A 25160-nucleotide genomic window follows, 5' to 3' on the forward strand; every position below is an offset into this window, starting at 1 on the left:
TTTAGCGGGTTCTATGTTGGACAAGTTTGGAACTGTGAAGCTTTCGTCAGGAGTAGCCTGACTTCTTCAGGACAAAGTAGTACCTGCTTCTATGTTGACAAGGGGCAGTCTTCAGTGAACGGCTCTTTTCAGAGCCACCACTTATATACTTTTCTCTATTGACAAGGGGCGGTCTTCAGTGAATGGCTCTTATCAGAGCCACCACTTATTTTTGTCTGTTGACAAGGGGTCTGCTTGTTCTTTGTTGACAAGGGACAGTCCTCAGTGAACGGCTCTTTTCAGAGCCATCAGTAGGCAAGGGGCGGCCTACACGTCTCATTCTTAGGTACTTGGTCCAGAAGAAGTCAGAGCTACTCCTACTACTTTACTGGTCACTAATAATATGTGCAATTTGAGACATATTTTAGGATAAATCCTGACCTTTAGTAAAAAAAAATAATTAGTTTTCAGGACACCTACGTACAGGAAACAATTTTTTATTATCATAAACTTTGTAAACTCATAAACTTGTATTGTTGTACTATTACAGGAATTGAGTTGGGAGATATTGGACCAAAGTTTGGTTACGCCAACATAGACAACGGCTTCCTGCGCTTTGACCATGTGCGCATACCAAGAGAGAACATGTTCATGAAGTACTCCCAGGTAATAAATCACCGTTGAGATATTCCAGTTGAAATCTATAGACATGACCTTAATCTTCCACACAGGGAGTGTGAATTTCAAATGGAGTAACCTGAATGGGCCACTCCATTTGAATTCTACACCATCTGTGTGGGAGATTATAATAATGTCATGTCTTCCATAGGTGGATGTATGAAATTTATAGAGCAGTTTTGGGCAGGGGTCATTTATCAAAATAATGAGCTATAACATTCTCATGGACTACTGTGATATTGCGAGCTTATACGTGTGTGTAGCACATGTAATTAGCTGATTTAATAATGTTGATATTAAATCATAAGAGCTCTTTCATTAGGGGAGGTCAATATTAGTACTTTTTTATGAGGGTGATTGTGTACAATTTTAGGGCACATCGCCCTTTGTCCTGGTGTATTTTGAAAGCTGTTTTTGACCAAAGTGGATGATTTTAAGAAATCACAAAATCTTGCAAAATATGTTGCCAAAAAAAATTCAAATTTTTCAAGCTTTCAGTAATTAATTGTTAGGGTCAATTAGCTTTTCTAGAAAAATAAACAAACAAACACTTGATCAACCGACCCTAGGTTTTTTTTTTTTGTCCATATCATATGTGAAGCAGAATACTTGGAGAATAAAGGTAATGTTTTGAGGCCCAGCAGTGTCTTTCTAACACCGGAGATAGCATTATTTGTGATGCGATCAAGCAAAATCAGTCGGAACTCGGAAATATTGATTTTGACATATAGCACAAAGGCAATATTTCCCTTTGCTTCCTGCTGTTTTGGAAACCCTTTAATTGCTCATATCTTTGGAACTAGTTGTTCAATTTCAATGGTGTTTTCTGCAAAATACAGCTTTGTAATGCTTTTTTACTATCCTTTAAGAAACTGAAAATTTGATATTTCCAAGTGCGAGTTCCGACTGATTTTGCTTGATCGCATCACATTTTATGTGGAATAATGAGGCGGCAAGCTGTGTTGTTCCACACGCTACGCACCCAGCTGTGCTCTATTGTCTCGCATAACACAGTGAAATAAATAAAAGGAAAGCAACAACTGTTTAAGAAACTTTGATTTATTGTGCAGATTGAGCCAGATGGTAGTTATGTTGCCCCTCCAGCAGCTAAGCTTACCTATGGCAGCATGATTCTCATCCGTGCCTTCATCATTGGTGGTATGGGACGTACCCTAGCTAAAGGTGCCACTATATCAATCCGCTACAGTGCTGTACGTAGACAGTCAGAACTGATGCCTGGGTGAGTCTCTATTAGCTTAAGGGTATACGAGGTATTGTTGGTCGAAGCAGCCAAAAAAAAATCGATTTTCATTATCTGAATCAATATATTATTGAAAAATAACACTTTGGTGTTTTGCAAAAGTTCATTCTACAAATCATATACTTTGATTAATTTGTTGTTGTTAATGAGTTATGTACGTTTTACAAAAGTGTTGTTGTTTCAGCCCTCTTTACAACATAACTCAAGAACCACAGGACCTACAAAAGTGTATCTGTGATATTTTAATTCTTCTACACGCTCGCTATGAATTGAGCAATGCAATTTTTGCTAAAGCTCACTACCATTTGCAAGATGCTGTGAACTACTTTTTTTTCTGCTGCTTCGACCAACAATACATTGTATACCCTTAAAGCCATATTGTAACTTTTGCTGAGGAAGACGCCCTCAATAGTTTTTAAAATTACGTTTTTTACTCAATTGTAATGTCCTTTATTAAACTAATAACATACCCTGCAAAAATCAAGACTTCGGGTGCTGTAGTTTTGTCAAAATCTGAGATTTTGAATAAAACGAAGGAACCATTGCTTAATTATTACAATGAACATATTAGTCGATAACATGTACAGTAACATAAATAGTCACTCGATAGTCGTTTCACAGTGCTCAATACATACATGGCGTGCAGGACGGTCATAAGGATCATGCTGTAGCATGACCGATGGAGTGATATGCATTGGTGACATCGGCGCTGGTAATAAATTCCAACTTTCTTTGCTTTACCTCACTTGTCAGGCTCAAGAGAGTTGTCACAGCAAATTCTCCAAAATGGGCTAAAAATAAATAATTAAAAGGAGACATATCTGACTGTAAACACTAACATTTGTGACCATCCACCACGAAGTGGTAGTAAAGTCGGCTCTAGATCATTTTCTGTTTATTGCAGGTTGTGAAAGAATGTACTTTCAGCTTTAAAATAACACCTCAACCAGCTTCATCGGACATCTGGAAGTGAAGTTATGGTTCATCAAAGGTCACTTTCCTAATATATTTTACATAGAAATCCATATAATATACTGTTTTTGATTGTATCTCAAAATGGAATAGGCTGATTTTACGACCAGTTTGTGGTGGATGGGCACATTTTATGGAAATGTTACAATATGGCTTTAACTTGTCTTTATGCATTTGAAATTGACCATTGTTTGGCGCAGGTGGATTGATTTGAATAAAAAAATGCAAGGAAGCTTAGTAAACAAATTTGCAATTATTTTACAGATTTGTGTGCTTATTTTAGTGTAATTTGAAGGAAAAAAAAAACATGCATGACTGACTGACCGTAGTGTGAGGTTACAATTCTTTGATTGAACATTTTCAGAGCCAAAGAACCTCAAGTACTAGAATACCAAAGTCAACAACTCAAGCTCTTCCCCAACCTTGCCACGGCGTATGCATTCACATTCCTTGGAAGACAGATGCAAGACATGTATGCAAAATATATGTCTGAGTTATCCAGTGGAGAGTACAGCTCCTTACCTGAGGTAAGTTTAGTATCAATCATACTATAAGTCAACCTTGTCAGAGGGGATGCATTCACATTCCTTGGAAGACAGATGCAAGACATATATGCAAAATACATGTCTGAGTTATCCAGTGGAGAGTATAGCTCCCTACCTGAGGTAAGTTTAGTATCGATCATACTATAAGTCAACCTTGTCAGAGGGGATGCATTCACATTCCTTGGAAGACAGATGCAAGACATATATGCAAAATACATGTCTGAGTTATCCAGTGGAGAGTATAGCTCTCTACCTGAGGTAAGTTTAGTATCGATCATACTATAAGTCAACCTTGTCAGAGGGGATGCATTCACATTCCTTGGACGACAGATGCAAGACATGTATGCAAAATATATGTCTGAGTTATCCAGTGGAGAGTATAGCTCCTTACCTGAGGTAAGTTTAGTATCGATCATACTATAAGTCAACCTTGCCACGGCGTATGCATTCACATTCCTTGGACGACAGATGCAAGACATGTATGCAAAATACATGTCTGAGTTATCCAGTGGAGAGTACAGCTCCTTACCTGAGGTAAGTTTAGTATCGATCATACTATAAGTCAACCTTGTCAGAGGGGATGCATTCACATTCCTTGGACGACAGATGCAAGACATGTATGCAAAATACATGTCTGAGTTATCCAGTGGAGAGTATAGCTCCTTACCTGAGGTAAGTTTAGTATCGATCATACTATAAGTCAACCTTGTCAGAGGGGATGCATTCATATTCCTTGGAAGACAGATGCAAGACATGTATGCAAAATATATGTCTGAGTTATCCAGTGGAGAGTACAGCTCTCTACCTGAGGTAAGTTTAGTATCGATCATACTATAAGTCAACCTTGTCAGAGGGGATGCATTCACATTCCTTGGAAGACAGATGCAAGACATGTATGCAAAATATATGTCAGAGTTATCCAGTGGAGAGTATAGCTCCCTACCTGAGGTAAGTTTAGTATCGATCATACTATAAGTCAACCTTGTCAGAGGGGATGCATTCATATTCCTTGGAAGACAGATGCAAGACATGTATGCAAAATATATGTCTGAGTTATCCAGTGGAGAGTATAGCTCCCTACCTGAGGTAAGTTTAGTATCGATCATACTATAAGTCAACCTTGTCAGAGGGGATGCATTCATATTCCTTGGAAGACAGATGCAAGACATGTATGCAAAATATATGTCTGAGTTATCCAGTGGAGAGTATAGCTCCCTACCTGAGGTAAGTTTAGTATCGATCATACTATAAGTCAACCTTGTCAGAGGGGATGCATTCACATTCCTTGGACGACAGATGCAAGACATGTATGCAAAATACATGTCTGAGTTATCCAGTGGAGAGTATAGCTCCCTACCTGAGGTAAGTTTAGTATCGATCATACTATAAGTCAACCTTGTCAGAGGGGATGCATTCACATTCCTTGGACGACAGATGCAAGACATGTATGCAAAATACATGTCTGAGTTATCCAGTGGAGAGTATAGCTCTCTACCTGAGGTAAGTTTAGTATCGATCATACTATAAGTCAACCTTGTCAGAGGGGATGCATTCATATTCCTTGGAAGACAGATGCAAGACATGTATGCAAAATACATGTCTGAGTTATCCAGTGGAGAGTACAGCTCCCTACCTGAGGTAAGTTTAGTATCGATCATACTATAAGTCAACCTTGTCAGAGGGGATGCATTCACATTCCTTGGACGACAGATGCAAGACATGTATGCAAAATACATGTCTGAGTTATCCAGTGGAGAGTACAGCTCCTTACCTGAGGTAAGTTTAGTATCGATCATACTATAAGTCAACCTTGTCAGAGGGATGCATTCATATTCCTTGGAAGACAGATGCAAGACATGTATGCAAAATATATGTCTGAGTTATCCAGTGGAGAGTATAGCTCTCTACCTGAGGTAAGTTTAGTATCGATCATACTATAAGTCAACCTTGTCAGAGGGGATGCATTCATATTCCTTGGAAGACAGATGCAAGACATGTATGCAAAATATATGTCTGAGTTATCCAGTGGAGAGTATAGCTCCCTACCTGAGGTAAGTTTAGTATCGATCATACTATAAGTCAACCTTGTCAGAGGGGATGCATTCATATTCCTTGGAAGACAGATGCAAGACATGTATGCAAAATACATGTCTGAGTTATCCAGTGGAGAGTACAGCTCCCTACCTGAGGTAAGTTTAGTATCGATCATACTATAAGTCAACCTTGTCAGAGGGGATGCATTCACATTCCTTGGAAGACAGATGCAAGACATGTATGCAAAATATATGTCAGAGTTATCCAGTGGAGTGTATAGCTCCTTACCTGAGGTAAGATTAGTATCGATCATCCTATACCCATCCGTACCCCTTCAAATGCAAAGTGAAAAGTCCAACGAGTAAAATCTTGAAAACGTTCACATTCATTTATTTAAGGGGTACTACACCGCTGGCCAATTTTGTGCCTATTTTTGCATTTTTCTCAAAAATTATAGCGCATTGGTGACAGGTAAGCTATGTATATTATAGGGGTAAAGACTACAACTACTGCACTGAAAATTCAGCAACTCAAGGCAAGTAGTTATTGATTTATTGATCAAATATTGGTTTCCCTCATTTTGACTGTAACTCCACAACTGTTGTCTGTGCTGAAATAAAATTTCCAATGCAGTAGTTGTAGTCCTTGCCCCTATAATATACATATCTTACTTGTCACGAATGCACTATAATTTTGAGAAAAATGCAAAAATAGGCACAAAATTGGGCAGGGGTGTAGTACCCCCTTAATTATTTTGTACTAGTCTTCCCGCAGACTTGCATCATCAAAATGGACACAATTACAAGGACAATTCTGCACAAAGTGGGTGAAATTGTGCAAGGTTTTAATATAATTCTCTAAACTATTCTTTTGTTAATTGTTTCTATTCAGCTTCATGCAACAGCAGCTGGTCTCAAAGCATTCACCTCATGGGTGATGATAGCCGGTATGGAGGAGATGCGTCTGGCATGCGGTGGTCACGGCTACTCATCTGCAAGTGCCTTCCCTGAGATCTATGCAAACCAGAACCCAGCTGCTACATATGAAGGAGAGAATACTGTCATGATGCTGCAGACTGCTAGGTAAGGAACACATATAGAGGGGATTATGACCGGGGAGGGCAGCTGGCTAAGGAAACATTTAGAGGGTTTTGACTATACCTTGCGGGTTCGAGGTTGGTAGTGATGTCAAAATGCATCTATATACTACATGAGCCTATTATGCTGTGATACTAAAAATCATACGCAAACATGCAATGATGTCACTACCAAACTCCAACGACACAAGGTATTGCTAAGGTAATAGGTTTTGATGGGTTTTATTTGAGAGAAACTGGAAGGCCTATTGATTTCTGCAAATTAGCAGAATAGTTAGGTCAATAAAATTCTACACTTACAAAAATGACACCCAGTTAAAAAATTCATTGACCACACAGGAGTTGAACCTGGGACCTTCAGTACACTGGACCAATGCTCTAAAAACTGAGCTAATGAGTCAGATGGGGAAGAGCAGGGATGTGATTATTTGTTTGTTCTTGAACAAAGAAGATATCTTACACTTCCCACAATGCATTTTCATTTTAAATTTCTGTACTGATTTACTTTCCAGTGCAACATATGGGGTCGATAGTGATACCTCACCAGAGCACATCCAGATCTTGCAAAATATGTTTATTTCTTGTCTTGACTATCAACCCATGTTTAGCCAGTCTATTCTCAATATAAAAACAAAGGAAACCTGTACAAAGTAATAGGAGTGACATCAGTCCCTGTAATGAGGTGATGCATCATGTTGCAAAGGATTCTGGGAAGGGTAAAATATCTCCTCTGGTCCTTAACCAATTCGACCAATCCTTATTATGAAACTGGGATTTTTTTACTGCACAAGATGGTACTGACTCTATCTTTGTCGAATTCATCTGGGTTTTTTTTGGATTTTTTTTCCAGTTTCAGAATGTTGACAGCCTAAATAAACTCAACCAATAAAGTATCGAAACGATTATAGAGGGTCAGATTTATCGGGAACTGAAATATATAACAAAAACTTATTTAATGTATATAAAGCGCAGCTTTCTCCTGCGCATTTTGATACCTCTTTTGATGCTCTACGATATCATTTGGTTGAGTTATGGGCGCTTGAGTGGCTTCAAGTCGGATTTTGAAAGTTGCACTTAGCTCTTATTCAAGCCAAACGCGTTCGTCGTGTACACACACACAACCCCACACACCATCAAGACAAAGGACACCGATGTGCTCTGTTTAATTAACCATGAACTTAACTTTATTTTACTCCTTTGACTTCCAACTTCAATACTTGCTACCCTTTACTTATCTCTGACTTATCTCATGAACTTGGTGTGCCCACCATCACTGTCTATCACTGCCTAGATTTGTTGTCGCATGCTCTGAACAAGATGTCTTATCTTCCTTGGTCAGTGTCTCGCCATATCCTGCGCAAGATGCGGCGAAGGCCTTCTAAGGTGGTGTCAGGCTTGATTGATTTGTTAGCTTTGCTTTGAAGTTTGAAGTCGAAGGAGTAAAATAAAGTAACGTTCATGGTTAAGTAAACATAGCACATCGGTGTCCTTTGTCTTGATTTTGTGTATGTGTACACGAAGAACGCATTTGGCTTGAATAGGAGCTAAGTGCAACTTTCAAAATCCGACTTGAAGCCACTTAAACGCCCATAACTCGACCAAATAATATTGTAGAGCAACAAAAGAGGTATCAAAATGTGCAGGAGAAAGCTGCGCTTTGTATATATTAAATAAGTTTTTGCTATATATTTCAGTTCCCTATAAATCTGACCATATATAATCGTTTCGATACTTTATTGGTTGAGTTTATTAATTGTGGGCCATGATCTTTAAAAAAAAGAAGACTCCTTTAATTGAGTTAAGGTGGCTGTGTACTCTCAGACATGCATGTAGTAAAAGTGCAATAACTTTGTAATTATTCGCGCAAAACATATAAAAGTATACATTGTTATGAAGGCAAGACATCAATAAATCTTAATATAAATACAGATTTTGGGTAAAAACAACAATTTTGAAGAAAATCACAAAAAGTGAGTTTTTGGCAATATTTGTTAGGTACATCATAACAAAAAACACTCTTTCCAAAATATTTTATTTTGTTTTTAGCTCAATCTTGAGGCTCCATTCCAAAAACGGTTTTTTATTTTTTTGATATTGGCCTTATTTTTTGAGATATTGACCATATAAGGCATCAAAATGAACTTTTTAAAATTCAAAAACGCCTATTTGCACAAAATGATGCCCAAAATCGGAAATAGACCAAAATATAAAAAAATGAGAAAACAGTTTCTTGAGTCGATCATGCTTTTTACGATGATCATATTTGCTTACCTATAGATGCTGTATTTATTGAGTTATCGTGTACCTAAATCGTCATTTTACCGAGAAAATGAACATTGAAATAATGGCCGTTGAAGTTTAAAGTGGTCACATTTTGCACTTTCATCGAATCTCACAGGAGAATGCGACAGTTTTCGTTTTTGTAACTTATATTACGTGAACATCGGGTAAATCCACAGCCCTTGAGAAGTTTGAGCGAAATCCATTCATAACTTGATATTTGAATCGGGGGAAAGAACTTGAAAAAACCCACATTTTATCAGCTAAAACGGAGCCATTTGACCACTAGGTTTTTGTGAAATCAGTGCTTCTGTGGTGTTTCCATAAGATGCGCCACGCATGCAGATAAGCGTCGCGTATTCGTAGCGTATTTGTGCGTTAACAAATTGCGCGACACATAACGCGATGAGTTGTTTGCGTGGCGTGTACCTTGCTGGTACAACAAAGATTTTCTTTCCTTTTCAATTTCAAACACGAGTGGAATAGTGAAATAAAATCCTTAAAATATTGCAGTTGGAGTTTACAAATCTGGATTTTCATTCCTTGTATTTATAAAAAACATAACAAGGTACAAACATATCATAAAAACTCAATTTTGAGAAAGAAACAATGGCTAGAGTACACAGCAGCGTTAAATGCCAAATGGTTGGGAGAACCTTCATGAATGCAAATCAAAATCTTGCATTGAGGGTGCAGACCACAAGTCATGTTGTTCCCAAGCATGAGAATAGATTTACATGACAAACCAGGAAAATTCTGAAAAAGCAGGAAAAAGTGTGTAAATTGTGGCAACAATTCTCCAAAATGGGCTAAAATAAATAAAATCGTGGAAATTTGGACAACAAAAAGCAGGAATTCCTGCTTGGGTAGGAAAATTTTCATGCCTGTTTTCAATGATTTTGTTTTACTAACCCATCGATCCTCTCCATCCACAGGTACCTACTGAAATGTAATGTGCGCAATGTGAGAGCTGGTAAGGGGGTTGGAGGTGTCATGTCCTACCTGGCCGAGACTCCACAACCAAGATCCTCTGCTGCTAATGACAAGGATTTCCTGTGCAGTAAGATGCTGACTGAGGCATATAAACATGTGGCATGAGGTAAGGGATTTAGTTGCTTTACAATGCCCATCCTGCCCCCTTATTTATTAGGAGTTGCAAGCTACCTTTTGGATTAGTCCTTCATTCCTGTAGCCCATTCCTTCAATGACTATGTTCTTGTGCATATATGTTTTAGCCCTTTTAATTGAGCTGTGCACAATGTCACTTTTCACATTGCTGAGTGAAAGGCCTGATAAGCAGTGTACAAATTAAGTGGTAATCCGGTAGTCCTGACACCCAGATTTGCAGACGGATAATCAGAAATTCACTGCAGGTTATCCGTCGGACACCCACACTTTTTTCACCTTCATGCAGTATAAAAATGATTTAGTCCCGATATTTTATTAAGTATGAAAAATCACATTGCTTTCCAGTTCTGTCTTGTCTTCGTACTCATCAAAGCTTTGAAGTTTCATTCCACCACATCCCCACATAATTAGTGTGGCCTTCTTTCAGTCCAAACTAGTACTGTGGCTTTGTGGGTGCAATAGCAGCACCTGTGATGATGATGAGGCTTTGACATCAAAAAAAACTTAGATTTTAGAATCTTATGACACTGGATTTTGTATTGATTTGTGTCTTTTCTTTTATTTTGAGTACTAAGTTATTAGTAGTTATGATATTTTATTAAATCCCAATTTTGGCGGATATATACGGATTACCAAAAACCTCTGGCGGATGACCAGATTTCATGACCTGGTCATCCGCCGGATAACCTGATTTTTTTTCTTTATTTGTACACTGCTGATAAGAATAAATAAAATTTGTTTTTGATATTCCAGACTGGTGTACGAGGCAGCAGACAGAGTAACAGATTCCCTTAAGAAAGGCCGTGCACAGGTTATTGCCTCAAATGAGAACCACCTCCATCTTCTACGTGCTGGCCAGGTAGGCTATAATACACTGAACTTAACCCCATGAGAACTACCTGCCGATTGGCCAAAAAGAAGTTTTCATTATCAACCGGACCAATCAGCAACATTGTTAGAATAATTTCACCATCCAAAAAAATTGGGGAATTATTTGCAAAGCTCCATGCATTCTGATTGGTGATTAAAGTGAAAATATCGTGTAATTGACCAATCAGAGGCAATGTTAGATCGGCAGGTAGTGCTCAGGGGGTTCAAGGCAATTATCAGTGATCTGCTAATTCAGAAATTCTAAAAGTTATTTTTGCATATTGGTAAGAAGGATAGCTGTATTTAACTTCTACTTCTTCTTTAGTTACTGTGTAACATTCCTGGTGAAACAAGACGCATAGGATAGAGTACTTATGGCTGTCAATTCTTGCCTGATGCTCTATAAAAGCCCCTTGTGATCATCTGCAAGTGAGCCTCCGCGTCGGCTGGGCGTAGTTTTAATTGCACTGGTAACGCTAAGTGCCCCTCTATGGCCTTGTGGAAGATACAGAGTCTTGATATTTTCTCCTTGTGATGCAAAGTGACTAATTAAAAACAAATGGAAGGTAGAAGTAGCTTCACTTTGATATTTAAAGAAGGAAAAAAAATCTGTACAATATTATTCACATTCATGTTGTTGGTACATTGTATATGTGACCAGCTCCAACAAAACCCGGAACAAGTCTCCAGACATGTTTTTGAGTTATTGTTTAAAGATGACATAATTCCCATAAAAAAATTGAATTTGGAATTTTTAATTTCAGCTTTAGTGGACTTTACAGTACTTATTAATTATAAAAAGAGGTTTGTTTAATCAATAATTAACAGTTGAACTACACAATAATCCCTATTCTTAGTCAGTGGGAGTGGTCTAGTTAAGTAGACACATTTCTGATTGGACAATCGCATGATTTGGTGCCGTCTATCAGGCCGTAGACGGCCCCACGTCATCATGCGTCTTGATAATGCGTAACACGTGTGTAGAGGTGTGCGTATGTAACGCGCTGGATGCGTGAGACTAGTGCGGAATACGCGAACAGCGCTAGCAATACGCGCAACAGAATACGTTAAGTTTCGTTCATTTTATAATGAGGGAGTTTTATGACGGTAACTTAGTTTTTGCTTTTAAAAAATTGTTTACAGTTATTAAAATAATATTTAACTGTCTAAGAATGAGAATAAACGATAGGAATTTTTATTTTGCCTATCCTCTACCTATGATAGGCGACAGGCAGGTCCAATATTTTTATCGTAGTGGATACCGGCTGCGCCGGCATCCACTACTCAAAATATTGGACCTGCCTGTCAATCTATCACTGATAGAGGATAGGCAAAATAAAAATTCCTATCGTTTATTCTCTAATTCAATCATGTGTAAGGCAGAAAATTAATTGGCCCATTACTCAGAATAGCAATTTGGCAAAAATATCAAGGTATCATTTACAAAATTATCCATATCTTGAAAAGTATTGATGGTATTTATATACTTTTAGTATCATTTTAAAGCTTATTGTCTAGTGATTACATTTTTTTCAAATCATAAAATGTCAAAAATGCAACTTGTTTCTGGTTTTGTCAGAATGGGTCACATTTATTTTATTTGTATATTATCATTTAGAGGTTAATGACTGCACATCAGTTGTTTTCAGGCATGATAATTTTCAGTTTAAAACTGAATTCAGTTTTTTTATAGTCAAAATTTCCATAACTTTATTTAATTTCAGCCTGTTTTTGGTACTTTTTGCCCAATTTCACGTGCATTTTCAGTTTTTTCAGTTTTTTTTAGGAAAGTGCAGTCTCATGCCTGTGTTTTGAGGTATTGTGAAATATCTAAATATTGTGCTTTGGAACTGAGGATATTCAAGGTTTGCTTTTGTTGAGCAGAGTTGAGCATTATTGTGGCCATGATTGCAAGTAACGATGTCACATGCAGTACCTGTACTAATTCATTCATCCCTGATCTTTGCAAGGAAATGGATAAACAGATTGATAGGTGATGGGTCGTTCAGTGTCTTTGGACCCAGAATCTGGAACAATCTTCCTTCATCCATTAGGTCATCTCCCACAGTTACTACTTTCAAACGTAGCCTGAAAACCCACCTTTTTAACCATTGCTGATTTTTTGTTGTTTCTTTTGCATATATCTGTTTTCTTGTAGTCTTTAGTTGTAGGGTAAGTTTTCTGTAAAGTGCAATGATCATTTCTTTGAAATTGCGCTATATAAATGCCGTTGTATGTATGTATGTATATAAACAGAGAGGAAATAGTGAAATACGTATATTGTTCAACTTCAAAATTTTGTTCTCTCTTTTCCAGGCCCATTGCCACCTGTACGTAGTTGACAACTTCTTCTCTGCAGTCGCAGAACTTGCTGCCCCAGACTCTGTGAAGGAAGTGCTCCAAGCCCTAGTGTCATTGTATGCTGTTCATGGTATCATTCAGAACAGAGGAGAATTTCTGTATGTAAGTATATACTAATACTAGGCTCAGGCGATTGTTAAAAACAATCGATTTCGAATAATCAATTTTTTGATCAGTTATTTTCAACATTGTGTGACTGTAATAGGTTGAGCATTATTTGTTGCATAGAATCCCACTATTAAACATTGCTGAACATTGTTAATGAAAAAAGCACACAATATGCATGTTTAAGGGGTGGGGTATGAACGTTTGGACAGTATTTATTTTGGGACATTAGAGCACATCAGACATATCGAATTGCATTCTGAATCTGAAGAATGTCATTCTAATATCAAATAATTTTGATTTTTGAAATTCGCAATTTAATACACATTTTATGGAAAATCATTAAAAATTGATATTGTTGATATTTAACAGTGCTTGAAGTAAACTTTATAAATCTGATGATTTATACTTAAAGTGTATGTAGGTGGGATGAAAAGCCGACGATCAATTGAAAATTTTGACCTTTCGTATTGAAGATATGGATTTTTTTCCCAAAACACCAAAAAAATAGGTCTTTTGGGAAAAAAATCCATATCTTCAATATGAAAGGTCAAAATTTTCAATTGACCGTCGGCTTTTCCTCCCTGCTACATACACTTTAAGAATATATCATTAGATTTATATAATTTACTTCGAGGACTGTTATATATCAAAATTTGAAAAATATCAAATTTTTATAATTTGTCACAAAATTTGTATTATATCGTGATTTTCAAAAAATGAAAATTATTTGATATCAGAAAGACATACTTCGTATTCAGAATGCAATTCGATAGGTCTGAGGTGCTCTCATGTCCCACAAAAAATACTGTCGAAACGCAATAAACGCTCATTTTAGATCCCTTAACAGTAAGTTGTTTCACTTGTTATTCTGGTGTAGTTTTAACTTATTATCACCTATACTATTGCTTAGAAAACCAATTAATTATTTTCGATAAAATCAAAATGTTGATACTACAATTAGTGTTTTTAAATAACTTGAGTACCCAAAAAAAAAAAAAACATTAATTTTTTTGATTAATTAAAATATCGCCCAAGCCTGATGCCTACATACTTGGGCATGTTTGTTCAAACACACATGTACACATCCTCAAAGTTGTTTATTCTTCGACTGGCATTGTATGCTGTCTAATGCCTATGGTATCATTCGAATAGAGGAGAATCTTTAAAAGAAAGTATATGCTCGTACTAATGTGTATGTACATATAATATGCATGTTGGTACATTTAGGAAGTCCTCCAGGCCCTATATAGTCTCAATGATTTTGAATTTCTGTCTGTTTTTTAGGATGGCTACCTGACTGGTGACCAACTGGCTATGGCTGACCGTCAACTCATCGCTCTACTTGGCACCATCCGTCCCAACGCAGTGACCCTGGTAGATTCCTTTGACATCCATGATGATATCTTGGGGTCTATTCTGGGACGATATGATGGCAATGTGTATGAGAACCTGTACAAGTGGGCCAAATCTTCACCCCTCAATGATAAAGAGGTAGGTCCACTATCAAGTTGTAAATCATAAAACTCCCTTATTATAAAATGAAGCGAAACTTGTTTACAACTTCACATATTCTGTTGCGGCGTACTGCTAGCGTGTGCGCGTATTCCGCACTAGTCTACGCATACAACGCAATACATACGCACACCTCTACAAGCGTGATGAAGTGGGGTCGTCTACGGCCTGATAGACGGCACCCACAAATCATGCGATTGTCCAATCAGATTATGCGTCTACGAACTAGACCTCTCCCACTGACTAAGAATGATACTTAACATCCCCTCCAACTAAGGAGAGTCCTCTCATGGTTCTTTCAAATACAGTAACACATTGTTTTGTCTTTCTTTCCCTTCCTTCCAGGTGGTAGATGCTTATGACCTTCACATCAAGCCATTCTTGCGAGAGAACATCGCTAAATCTAAACTGTAGAGGCAGAAGATGGTGATATGACTTGACATTCCAGGATCGAGGGGGTTCTTAATATATATCTTCCACAACTGGAATGAGTATATTTAAAAATAAAATTGAGCCAATCAGAGATGTGATAAGAATAGTCCTGAAGAGGATTAAGCTTAACCTTATTACTAAGAGATCTAAAAGCTGTATTTTTATTGGTTACTCAGATGATTATATCATGTAAATTAACCAATTGAGGACACTGTTACAAAGGCAGTAGTATGCTTGGGGTGAACTGTGAAAGGTTCATAAACAAGACTGCTACCTATCAGTCATGACAAATTTCCAATGTATTCAATTGAAGGACCAGTAGATAAAGGAAGGCTTATTTTAACTTAAAGCAATAATGTGAGATTTGCATAAAGAATAGATTCCTATTTAAATGTTTGTTTTCACTGATCACATTACCCCCTTTTAATTTCGAGCCAAACAAATGAGTTATAGCGAAGAAAATTGCGATTTCATTCCAGCGCCTGCAATGCGTGTACTACGCTCGCCGATCGTAACATGTAATACTGCACGGAGCATCGTGCTCGACGTGTGTACATAAGCTGACATCCATGGGAGATGTTATATTTTTTAGCAAGCATTCGATCAATGAACTCTGAATAAAACTGGGTCGACCGGTTTTAATATAAAAAGTTAAATTTTACTGTTATTAAAGCACTGCAGGTTTGGGCTTTTACGTGGTATTTTAGTACACCACTGGGCATTATAATTATGCAAAAGTAGAAATCCGAGTAAAATTTAGAGGCGTCACTGTGAAGCAAATCACACATGGCTTTAAGGGCTGGGGTATGAACGTTTGGACAGTATTTATTGTGGGACATCAGAGCACATCAGACATATCAATTGCATTCTGAATACGAAGAATGTCATTCTGATATCAAATAATTTTGATTTTTGAAATTCGCAATTTAATACACATTTTATGGCAAATCATTAAAATTGATATTTTTGATATTTAACAGTACTTGAAGTAAACTTTATATATCTGATGATTTATACTTAAAGTGTATGTAGGTGGGATGAAAAGCCGACGATCAATTGAAAATTTTGACCTTTCGTATTGAAGATATGGATTTTTTTTCCAAAACACCAAAAAAATTAGGTCTTTTTGGGAAAAAATCCATATCTCCAATATGAAATGTCAAAATTTTCAATTGACGTCGGCTTTTCCTCAACTACATACACTTTAAAATATATCATTAGATTTATATAATTTACTTCGAGGACTGTTATATATCAAAAATTTGAAAAATATCAAATTTTTATAATTTGTCATAAAATTTGTATTATATTGTGATTTTCAAAAATGAAAATTATTTGATATCAGAAAGACATGCTTCAGTATTCAGAATGCAATTCGATAGGTCTGAGGTGCTCTCATGTCCCACAAAAATACTGTCGAAACGCAATAAATGCTCATTTTAGATCCCTTAAGGGCTTCATATTTTGTAGCTGGAGTGAAATGTGCAGGAGGGTAAAAAACATCTTAGCACAAATGACTGCCTTCATTTTTGTCAAGAAACAGTGTTTTGAGTTGATACAGTCATGAGAGTAATAACTCTGAACACAAAGAAAGACAAAAAGGTTTGTGCACAATACTTATAATATAAAATAAAACGAACGAAGACTGGAAACAGTTGTACATTTGCAACAATGAAGGCAGTCATTTGTGCTAAGATGTTGTACAACTGTTTCCCGTCTTCGTTTGTTTTTTTTGTCCCGTCTTCGTTCGTTTTATTTTATGTTATATATTTCACGGGAGTGCATCTTTAGAGATTCAGTTAAAGTATGTGTGTTTCGTCAACTTTCTGTCTACAAATACTTATAATTTAGAAATATTCATTATGCTATTGGCTGAAATGCGCACTGATAAACTTTGTATATAAGATATGAGGTTTTGTTAGTACAATATAGAAATTACGTATCAGATCACATTGTGTTATGGCCATATTGACAGGTTTGTCAACAAATATATGATTTATAAATGTGCAATCAAAATTATTTTTAATATTTTCATTATAGATTTAGATAGTCTGGCAAGTGTATGACCATTATAATATTTTACTATAAATTTATATATCATCAGCAAAGTAATTGTATTTTTCCATTAAATTTACGAATGTGACTCTGTTTTAAGAGAAAAGCTGAAAAGGACAAAATATGTTGTTTTAATAAAGAAATTTAATTTGTCAGGGGTGTTTTTGCTGCAGTAAAGCTTGATCAAAGCTAGGTCAAAGGTCACGTGAGAGCAGATCTTCATAGATAATAATGTGATGCAATCAAGCTAAATGAGTGATGTCGATCAAAATCATTAACTTTTAGTTTCCAGTTTCATTACATGAGCCTTCTCAGAGCTTTATTTGCCGAAACCCCAATTTGAATACTATTTATCTCAAAATAAATAAAATAGTCCGAAAACCTGACTCATTTTTGGCTCTAGCGAAGCGTGAGCCAAAGGCATCAGAACGGATAGGGTTACACATACAGTGTTGGTTTTTATGCTAAGGAATTTTTTGTGCTTGGTTTTAGGTTTTCAAATTGGTTTCTAAGTTTTGCTAAATTATTTTTTAATCGATTGCACTCCCGATAGAATTGAAATTCAGTTGAGAAAATGTGATTTTTTGGCTAAAAAAGCCACCATAACGAGTTATTACTTGGTTCCCTGTGTGCTATAGAGATTATTTTGTCTGTATTTAAATTTAAGTTGCGTGACAATGGCGCAAACCAACGGAAGTTTAACATTAAAATTTCTTAAGATTTTAGTACTCTCAGGTTCAGATTCAAAAATTATTTTGACTTTCTTAACTTCGTTTAACTATTTCTTTACAATTTAAATAAAGAAATATTTAAGGAATGTCAAAAAATAGTCATGAAAATTGTCGAATCTTGAATAAATCGGAAAAAATGAATTTCCAAGTGGACTATTTTCCTTGCGCAAGTGCAATTTTTTGCCTTTTCGGTAACGCGGTTATCTCCCAAAGTCCCAATGGGTAACTGGACATTTCATCCCCTCGCATTTTCATCCCCTGGACATTTCATCCCCTGGACATTTCATCCCCTCATGTTAAAACGCTATTGTAGCGTTCTTTGAGCGTGACAGTAAAAAGAGTGCATATGAATATAATAATTGTTTAGGATCTTTAGAAGGAAATAATATCTTTATTTAAAATTAGTCTTATTTATCCAATGTATGCACTGTGTTCTGTATGAGCTATCAGTATCACCAGCTGATCACGCGTATAAAAATCGATCGATGTTGAATGGCAATAGTGCAATCAATTTACCTATTAAGCGGCGTGTAGGCTGTGTGCCCCTACACGGATGATTCTAATTCAGTATTACGCCTATTATTATTATTAAAAGTATTATTATTTTGTTATTTTACCGGGGTAGGCCTATCGTTATCATTAATATTTTTATTATTATTATTTATATTATTATACTTTGTTTTTGTTGTTGTTGATATTAGCCTGGACTATTTAAGCTAAAGTGTATTTCTTCTCTTTCTTCCTGTTGTGCAATGTCATGTTATACAATAGGAACAATAGCCGTCAGCCGAATGGTTACAGGAAGCTGAACTCTTTCAATCAGTGGAATCTATATACATATAACTATATTGCCAGTTTTAGGCACCCAATTGGGCGACTTTGGACTTCCGTCCCGCGACAAACAAAGTGCTCCCGCGATTTCGTGACATTTTGGCGAAATCCATTAAATAGGCCTATTGGGCGATTTTTGAAAAGCCGACTTCAAAATTGTTGAATTGGATATTCTGTCATAGTCAATGGTCCTTCAAAACAAAACCTCCAAACAACTAATTCAAATAAAAAGAAAACATTCTGTGGTCAGTGTGCATCCAAGTATGACAATGGGAAACAAATTAAAGTCGATACACGCGCAGGGAGATAACTGATATAAGGGCTTAATCCCATGATTATCCTTAGAATATTCCCATATCAATTCTCACAAGTGGCTTAAGACGACAAAAGGGCCAACCGGGGGGGGGGCCAAGTTTCTCTTTTCATGCAGGTTCACTTGGGTTTATTAAAAATAACATAACCACATGTCGTTTCATGGCTCTGGGGAGTGGGGCAGTGGCTGAAAATAGGTTAGTCTACATTACCAGTCGTTATCTATTTATTTTTTTTATTTTTATTTTTTTGAAAATCAACTACAAAAATGCATGATGTAGGCCTACGAAAAAAAGAGGTTGTTTTGGGGTTAATTAAAAATATCACTAACTACATGACATTATACATTGGCACGGGGGGGGGGTGAAAATAGAAAATAGCTTAGACTACATTACCAGCCGTTATCCACGGACCCGGGAGGGTGTTCTGGGTTGATTGATTGAAAGTTGACTGAAAAAAAAAATTTCATGGTTATAAAAAATTGTACAAAAAGGAATGGTAGGCCTATACTATTTTTTATTTCACGTTTTATCAGCAAGAAAGTATATTCGTCCCAAAGTATATGGTCTCACATAAATTTATCATGAAATTTAAAAAAAATCGGTTAATGACAACTTGACTTCAAGTACGGCGTGTACAAGCACGACCCAAAATATTATGATGCATCCATCATCATGCACAAATCGGATCAAATCCTTTAGGTATTTTCGAAATGAAACATTTGTCAAAAATGAGGAAACCATCAAACCACAGTAATGACAAAGTTGAGCCCCATTAAAATACACCTAGTTGTGACGTGGTATATCAAAAGGAGACACTTTTTTGCGGTCGTGCGATTTTTATAACCCAGTCTTTAAGGGCCATGGATTGTAATCCATACAGATGCAGAGTGTAATCTGTGTAAACTCTGTCGGGAATCATGTAGTTCAAACTTTAAAGTTTCCGGGGGGGGCACTCTAATAGTAAAATGACATGCATGTGCGGAAAAACCCCAAAATCAGTTCTTTCTGCACTTTTTTTAGCCATATTCTAAAACTTGGTTGCCGATCTTATAACAGTATAGAGTGTCCCCACAAAATGGTCTTGGGAGCAAAAAATGTCTTTTTGGGTGAAAACAAGAAAAAATTGGATCTTTGGAGGTGGTGAAGGGGATCTTTGGAGGAAAGTAAGAAAAATAAATGGGCAAAAACAGGAGAAAAAGAACAATAATGCAGATATTTATTATCAGTTGAACTGATGGAATTCCAGTATTTTGCGTATAGTACTCCTTAGTCTTTACCGTTTAGTATTAATTTAATTCTCCTACAAGTGTAAGTTCTAACTATCCTTGTACTTAACTACTTTTAGAACCTTTTAATCGCACCTTATCAGTGATAAGACTATGGTTAATGGTTATATTACAGATTCCCAAATGATTATATAGTTATATAGATTCCATTGATTAATAGCACACCAGTCAATGATTGAAAGAATTCAACTTCCTGTAACCATTCAGCTATTGTTCCTATTGTATAACATGACATTGCGCTAATCACCTCATCAAGTGGACAATACAAAAACATTGCCATGATCCTTCCATATATATGCAGACATATTTATCAATATACAATAAACAGATATTAAATAGTATTAAAAATGTACTAATTTTGTTAGATGAACAACTTTAAGTAAATAATAATAAAATGAATAAATAAATAAATAAATAAATAAATAAATAAATAAATAAATAAATAAAAAAAAACCAAAATCAGTTTTTTCTGCAGTTTTTTGAGCCATATTCTAAAACTTGGTTGCCGATCTTATAACAGTAGAGTGTCCCCACAAAATGGTCTTGGGAGCAAAAAATGTCTTTTTGGGTGAAAACAAGAAAAAATTGGATCTTTGGAGGTGGTGAAGGGGATCTTTGGAGGAAAGTAAGAAAAATAAATGGGCAAAAACAGGAGAAAAAGAACAATAATGCAGATATTTATTATCAGTTGAACTGATGGAATTCCAGTATTTTGCGTATAGTACTCCTTAGTCTTTACCGTTTAGTATTAATTTAATTCTCCTACAAGTGTAAGTTCTAACTATCCTTGTACTTAACTACTTTTAGAACCTTTTAATCGCACCTTATCAGTGATAAGACTATGGTTAATGGTTATATTACAGATTCCCAAATGATTATATAGTTATATAGATTCCATTGATTAATAGCACACCAGTCAATGATTGAAAGAATTCAACTTCCTGTAACCATTCAGCTATTGTTCCTATTGTATAACATGACATTGCGCTAATCACCTCATCAAGTGGACAATACAAAAACATTGCCATGATCCTTCCATATATATGCAGACATATTTATCAATATACAATAAACAGATATTAAATAGTATTAAAAATGTACTAATTTTGTTAGATGAACAACTTTAAGTAAATAATAATAAAATGAATAAATAAATAAATAAATAAATAAATAAATAAATTTAAAAAAACCAAAATCAGTTCTTTCTGCAGTTTTTTGAGCCATATTCTAAAACTTGGTTGCCGATCTTATAACAGTAGAGTGTCCCCACAAAATGGTCTTGGGAGCAAAAAATATCTTTTTGGGTGAAAACAAGAAAAAATTGGATCTTTGGAGGTGGTGAAGGGGATCTTTGGAGGAAAGTAAGAAAAATAAATGGGCAAAAACAGGAGAAAAGAACAATAATGCAGATATTTATTATCAGTTGAACTGATGGAATTCCAGTATTTTGCGTATAGTACTCCTTAGTCTTTACCGTTTAGTATTAATTTAATTCTCCTACAAGTGTAAGTTCTATCCTTGTACTTAACTACTTTTAGAACCTTTTAATCGCACCTTATCAGTGATAAGACTATGGTTAATGGTTATATTACAGATTCCCAAATGATTCTCTAACAAGAGCACCAATGGCGCTGTGGCTCTGTGCTTTTTTGAATGTGAAAGTAATTGCAGTCGAATGTGCAACAGGTGAAATCATAATACATTGTATGTGCCAGATCACACGCAATCATACATCTTGCTGGTTGGTAGCTATATCTTATTTGCAAAGCATAATACATCCATCAATAAGTTTCATATCCACATGAGGTTTTAGTAATTTGACCACAGATGACCCTGAGTGACCTTGGATGACCCCAAAATGACATTCCAAAAATTTGGCTTGAAATGTTGACTGTACCCACCAAGTTTCATGCCCATGCGAGTTTTAGTAACTTAACCTCAGATGACCCTGGGTGACCTCGGATGACCCCTGAAATGACCTTCCAAAAATTTGACTCTAAATGTTGACTGTACCCACAAAGTTTCATGCCCATACAACAGTTTTAGTAATTTGACCTCAGATGACCCCTTGGTGACCTCAGATGACCCCAAAATAACCTTCTGAAAATTTGACTCTAAATGTTAAGTGTACCCACCAAGTTTCATGCCCATACGAGTTTTTAGTAATTTGACCTCAGGTGACCCCTTGGTGACCTTGGATGACCCCTGAAATGACCGTCCGATAATTTGACTCTAAATGTTGACTGTACCCACCAAGTTTCATGCCCATACGACAGTTTTAGTAATTTGACCTCAGATGACCCCTTGGTGACCTTGGATGACCCCGAAATTACCTTCCGAAACTTTGACTCATAATGTTAAGTGTATCCATCAAGTTTCATGCTCATACGACAGTTTTAGTAATTTGACCTCGGATGACCCCTAAGTGACCTCGGATGACCCCAAAATGACCGTCAGAAAATTTGACTCTAAATGTTAACTGTACCCACCAAGTTTCATGCCCATACGACAGTTTTAGTAATTTGACCTTAGATGACCCCTGGATGACCTCGAGTGACCTTCACCCACTAACCAATACAAACTTGTTCTGTCTGGGGTCAAGATGCACCCGCCCACCAAGTTTGAAGAATGTGCGACCCTAGTCTCCGAGAAAAAGGTTTTTGCATATTATGCATAAATTATGCAAATTAGGTAGGTAATTACCATATTTTGCGCTGAAAATCGAATCAGGTCGAGATCCTCTGGTCATGCTACCCCACCACGTTTCATCATCATAGGGCTTAGCATTCTTACGGATCCCCAGAAACAGCTTCACAAGGCGGATTTCTTCAGATTTCCAACCATTTTGTAGAAGCGTTCCGCATAAATTATGCAACTTAACAACTAAATGCGCATACTTTTCGCCAAAAACTAATCAGGTGATCAGCAGGTGTGTATCATTCCTGTCACAAGGTTTCATTACCATGCACCACTATCAATTTGTGCTCATATTCGCATAAATTATGCAAATTAGCTATGTTAATTTGCATATTTTCACCGAAAACATACAATTACGGAGCAAACTTGGATACCCTTCCTCCCACCAAGTAGCGTCCCCGTAGGTCTTACGGTTCCCCAGATACAGCTCCGGACAAACATTCGGACATCCCACCCCCACACACAGACGGAAATAGTGATTACTAAGTCCCATCCTGAACAAAGTTCAGAAATGAAATTTTATCAATTTGCGCTGATTTTTGCATAAATTATGCAAATTAGCTATGTTAATTTGCATTATTTTTCACCGAAAACATACAATTACGGAGCAAACTTAGACACCCTTCCTCCCACCAAGTAGCGTCCACGTACTGCGTAGGTCTTACAGTTTCCCAGATACAGCTCCAGACGGACACACGGACATCCACACCCCCGGACAGACAGAAATACTGAGGCGAGACAAAAAATGAAATTTTATAACAAATTTTTGTGACTTGAGATCATTTGCATTTTTTGTAAACACCAAAACTGTTCTGTCCTGACATGTCTGTTGTGTCATGTGTGTTGAACCGGTCCAACCGAACAATCGTAAGTTCTGTTCGGATCTGGATCTGCCTGGTCTGGATGCTGTACTCCGATTAAGCAGGACTAGCCTACATCACATCAGTGTTTATTTCTGATAGATTTCACTTCATGATTTTTTCTTCAATTTCATCACTTACGAAAGTACAAAAGTAGACAATCTAGTAGTCAGTATAACCTCGGAGCAGTTCGTGTGAGACCTACGTACATGGAATAGTAGTACATGGCTTCCGAATTTGGAACTTCACATGTTCAACTTGTCATGCCGGTCGAGTCCCGCGTTTACAACTAAAATCAAACCACTTCTATATTAAGTCCATCGCTGAATTTTACAAATAACTTAAATAAACATCTTTATATTTAATAAAAAAAATATTATGGTATGCTCGTAAATGCTTCGGAATGACATTTACCAGAAGCTCATGAGCTCAGAATGGTAAACAAACTAGCGTATTTTCACCTCGATTATGCACCGTAGCTCTCTGTGGTTGAGTTTGCAAGGTCAGTGGGTCAGTGAACTTAGTCTCCTATGCAGCCAGTTTGGTTACGCTCCCTCCACAAAAATGTTTGTGTGGAAGGGCGGAACCAAACTGGCTGCTGTGGAGACTACTGCAAAATCGATCAATCACACAAAACTGTTTGCTGATTGGTTCAGAAATGGTGATGTCATCAATCAAGAAAAACTAATCGATTTATTGGTTCAAAATAGCCTCATAGAAAAGTACGAAGTTTGTTGAGCATCGCAGCTTATCGGTAAAAACGTGACCTTTAACAAAAAAAATCGGCACAGTGCTTTCGTACTGCACTTGCGCAAGCCAAATAGTCCCCAGAAAAGTCATTTGTTCAGATTTATTCGGGGATTTATTCAAGATTCAGACATGTTCTTGACTATTTTTGACATTCCTTACCTATCTCTTTATTTAAATTATAAAGAAATAGTGAAGAAAAGTTAAGAAGTAGTCAAATAATTTCTGATCTGAACTAAATCTTAAGAAATGTACCTCCATTGGTTTCCGTCTGTATTACGCATCTTAAATTATACAGACCAGAATAATCTCTAGCACACACAGGGAACCAAGATATAACTCGATTATCGTGACTATTTTGGTCTATTATAACCAAAAATAAT

The 25160-nt window shown here is 36.5% G+C and overlaps 2 protein-coding genes across 5 annotated transcripts in view; both read left to right on the forward strand.

The window, feature by feature from the left end:
• LOC140163189 (peroxisomal acyl-coenzyme A oxidase 1-like) overlaps positions 1 to 25160 on the forward strand; it is a 54317-nt gene that overhangs the window by 20006 nt on the left and 9151 nt on the right. For all 4 annotated transcript variants that reach the window (XM_072186577.1, XM_072186578.1, XM_072186576.1 and 1 more), the window contains 4 exons: positions 530 to 645; positions 1728 to 1897; positions 3255 to 3417; positions 6361 to 6551. In XM_072186577.1, the coding sequence (XP_072042678.1) occupies positions 530 to 645; positions 1728 to 1897; positions 3255 to 3417; positions 6361 to 6551 (640 nt within the window). The remainder of the gene's footprint in view (positions 1 to 529; positions 646 to 1727; positions 1898 to 3254; positions 3418 to 6360; positions 6552 to 25160) is intronic.
• LOC140163190 (peroxisomal acyl-coenzyme A oxidase 1-like) lies at positions 13261 to 15877 on the forward strand. The gene is made up of 3 exons (XM_072186580.1): positions 13261 to 13306; positions 14597 to 14803; positions 15170 to 15877. The coding sequence occupies exons 2-3, from the start codon at positions 14627 to 14629 to the stop codon at positions 15236 to 15238; spliced, it is 246 nt and encodes an 81-aa protein (XP_072042681.1). The 5' UTR covers positions 13261 to 13306; positions 14597 to 14626; the 3' UTR covers positions 15239 to 15877.

The sequence above is a fragment of the Amphiura filiformis genome, chromosome 10, assembly GCF_039555335.1.
Source record: "Amphiura filiformis chromosome 10, Afil_fr2py, whole genome shotgun sequence".
Taxonomy (NCBI): Eukaryota; Metazoa; Echinodermata; class Ophiuroidea; order Amphilepidida; family Amphiuridae; genus Amphiura; species Amphiura filiformis.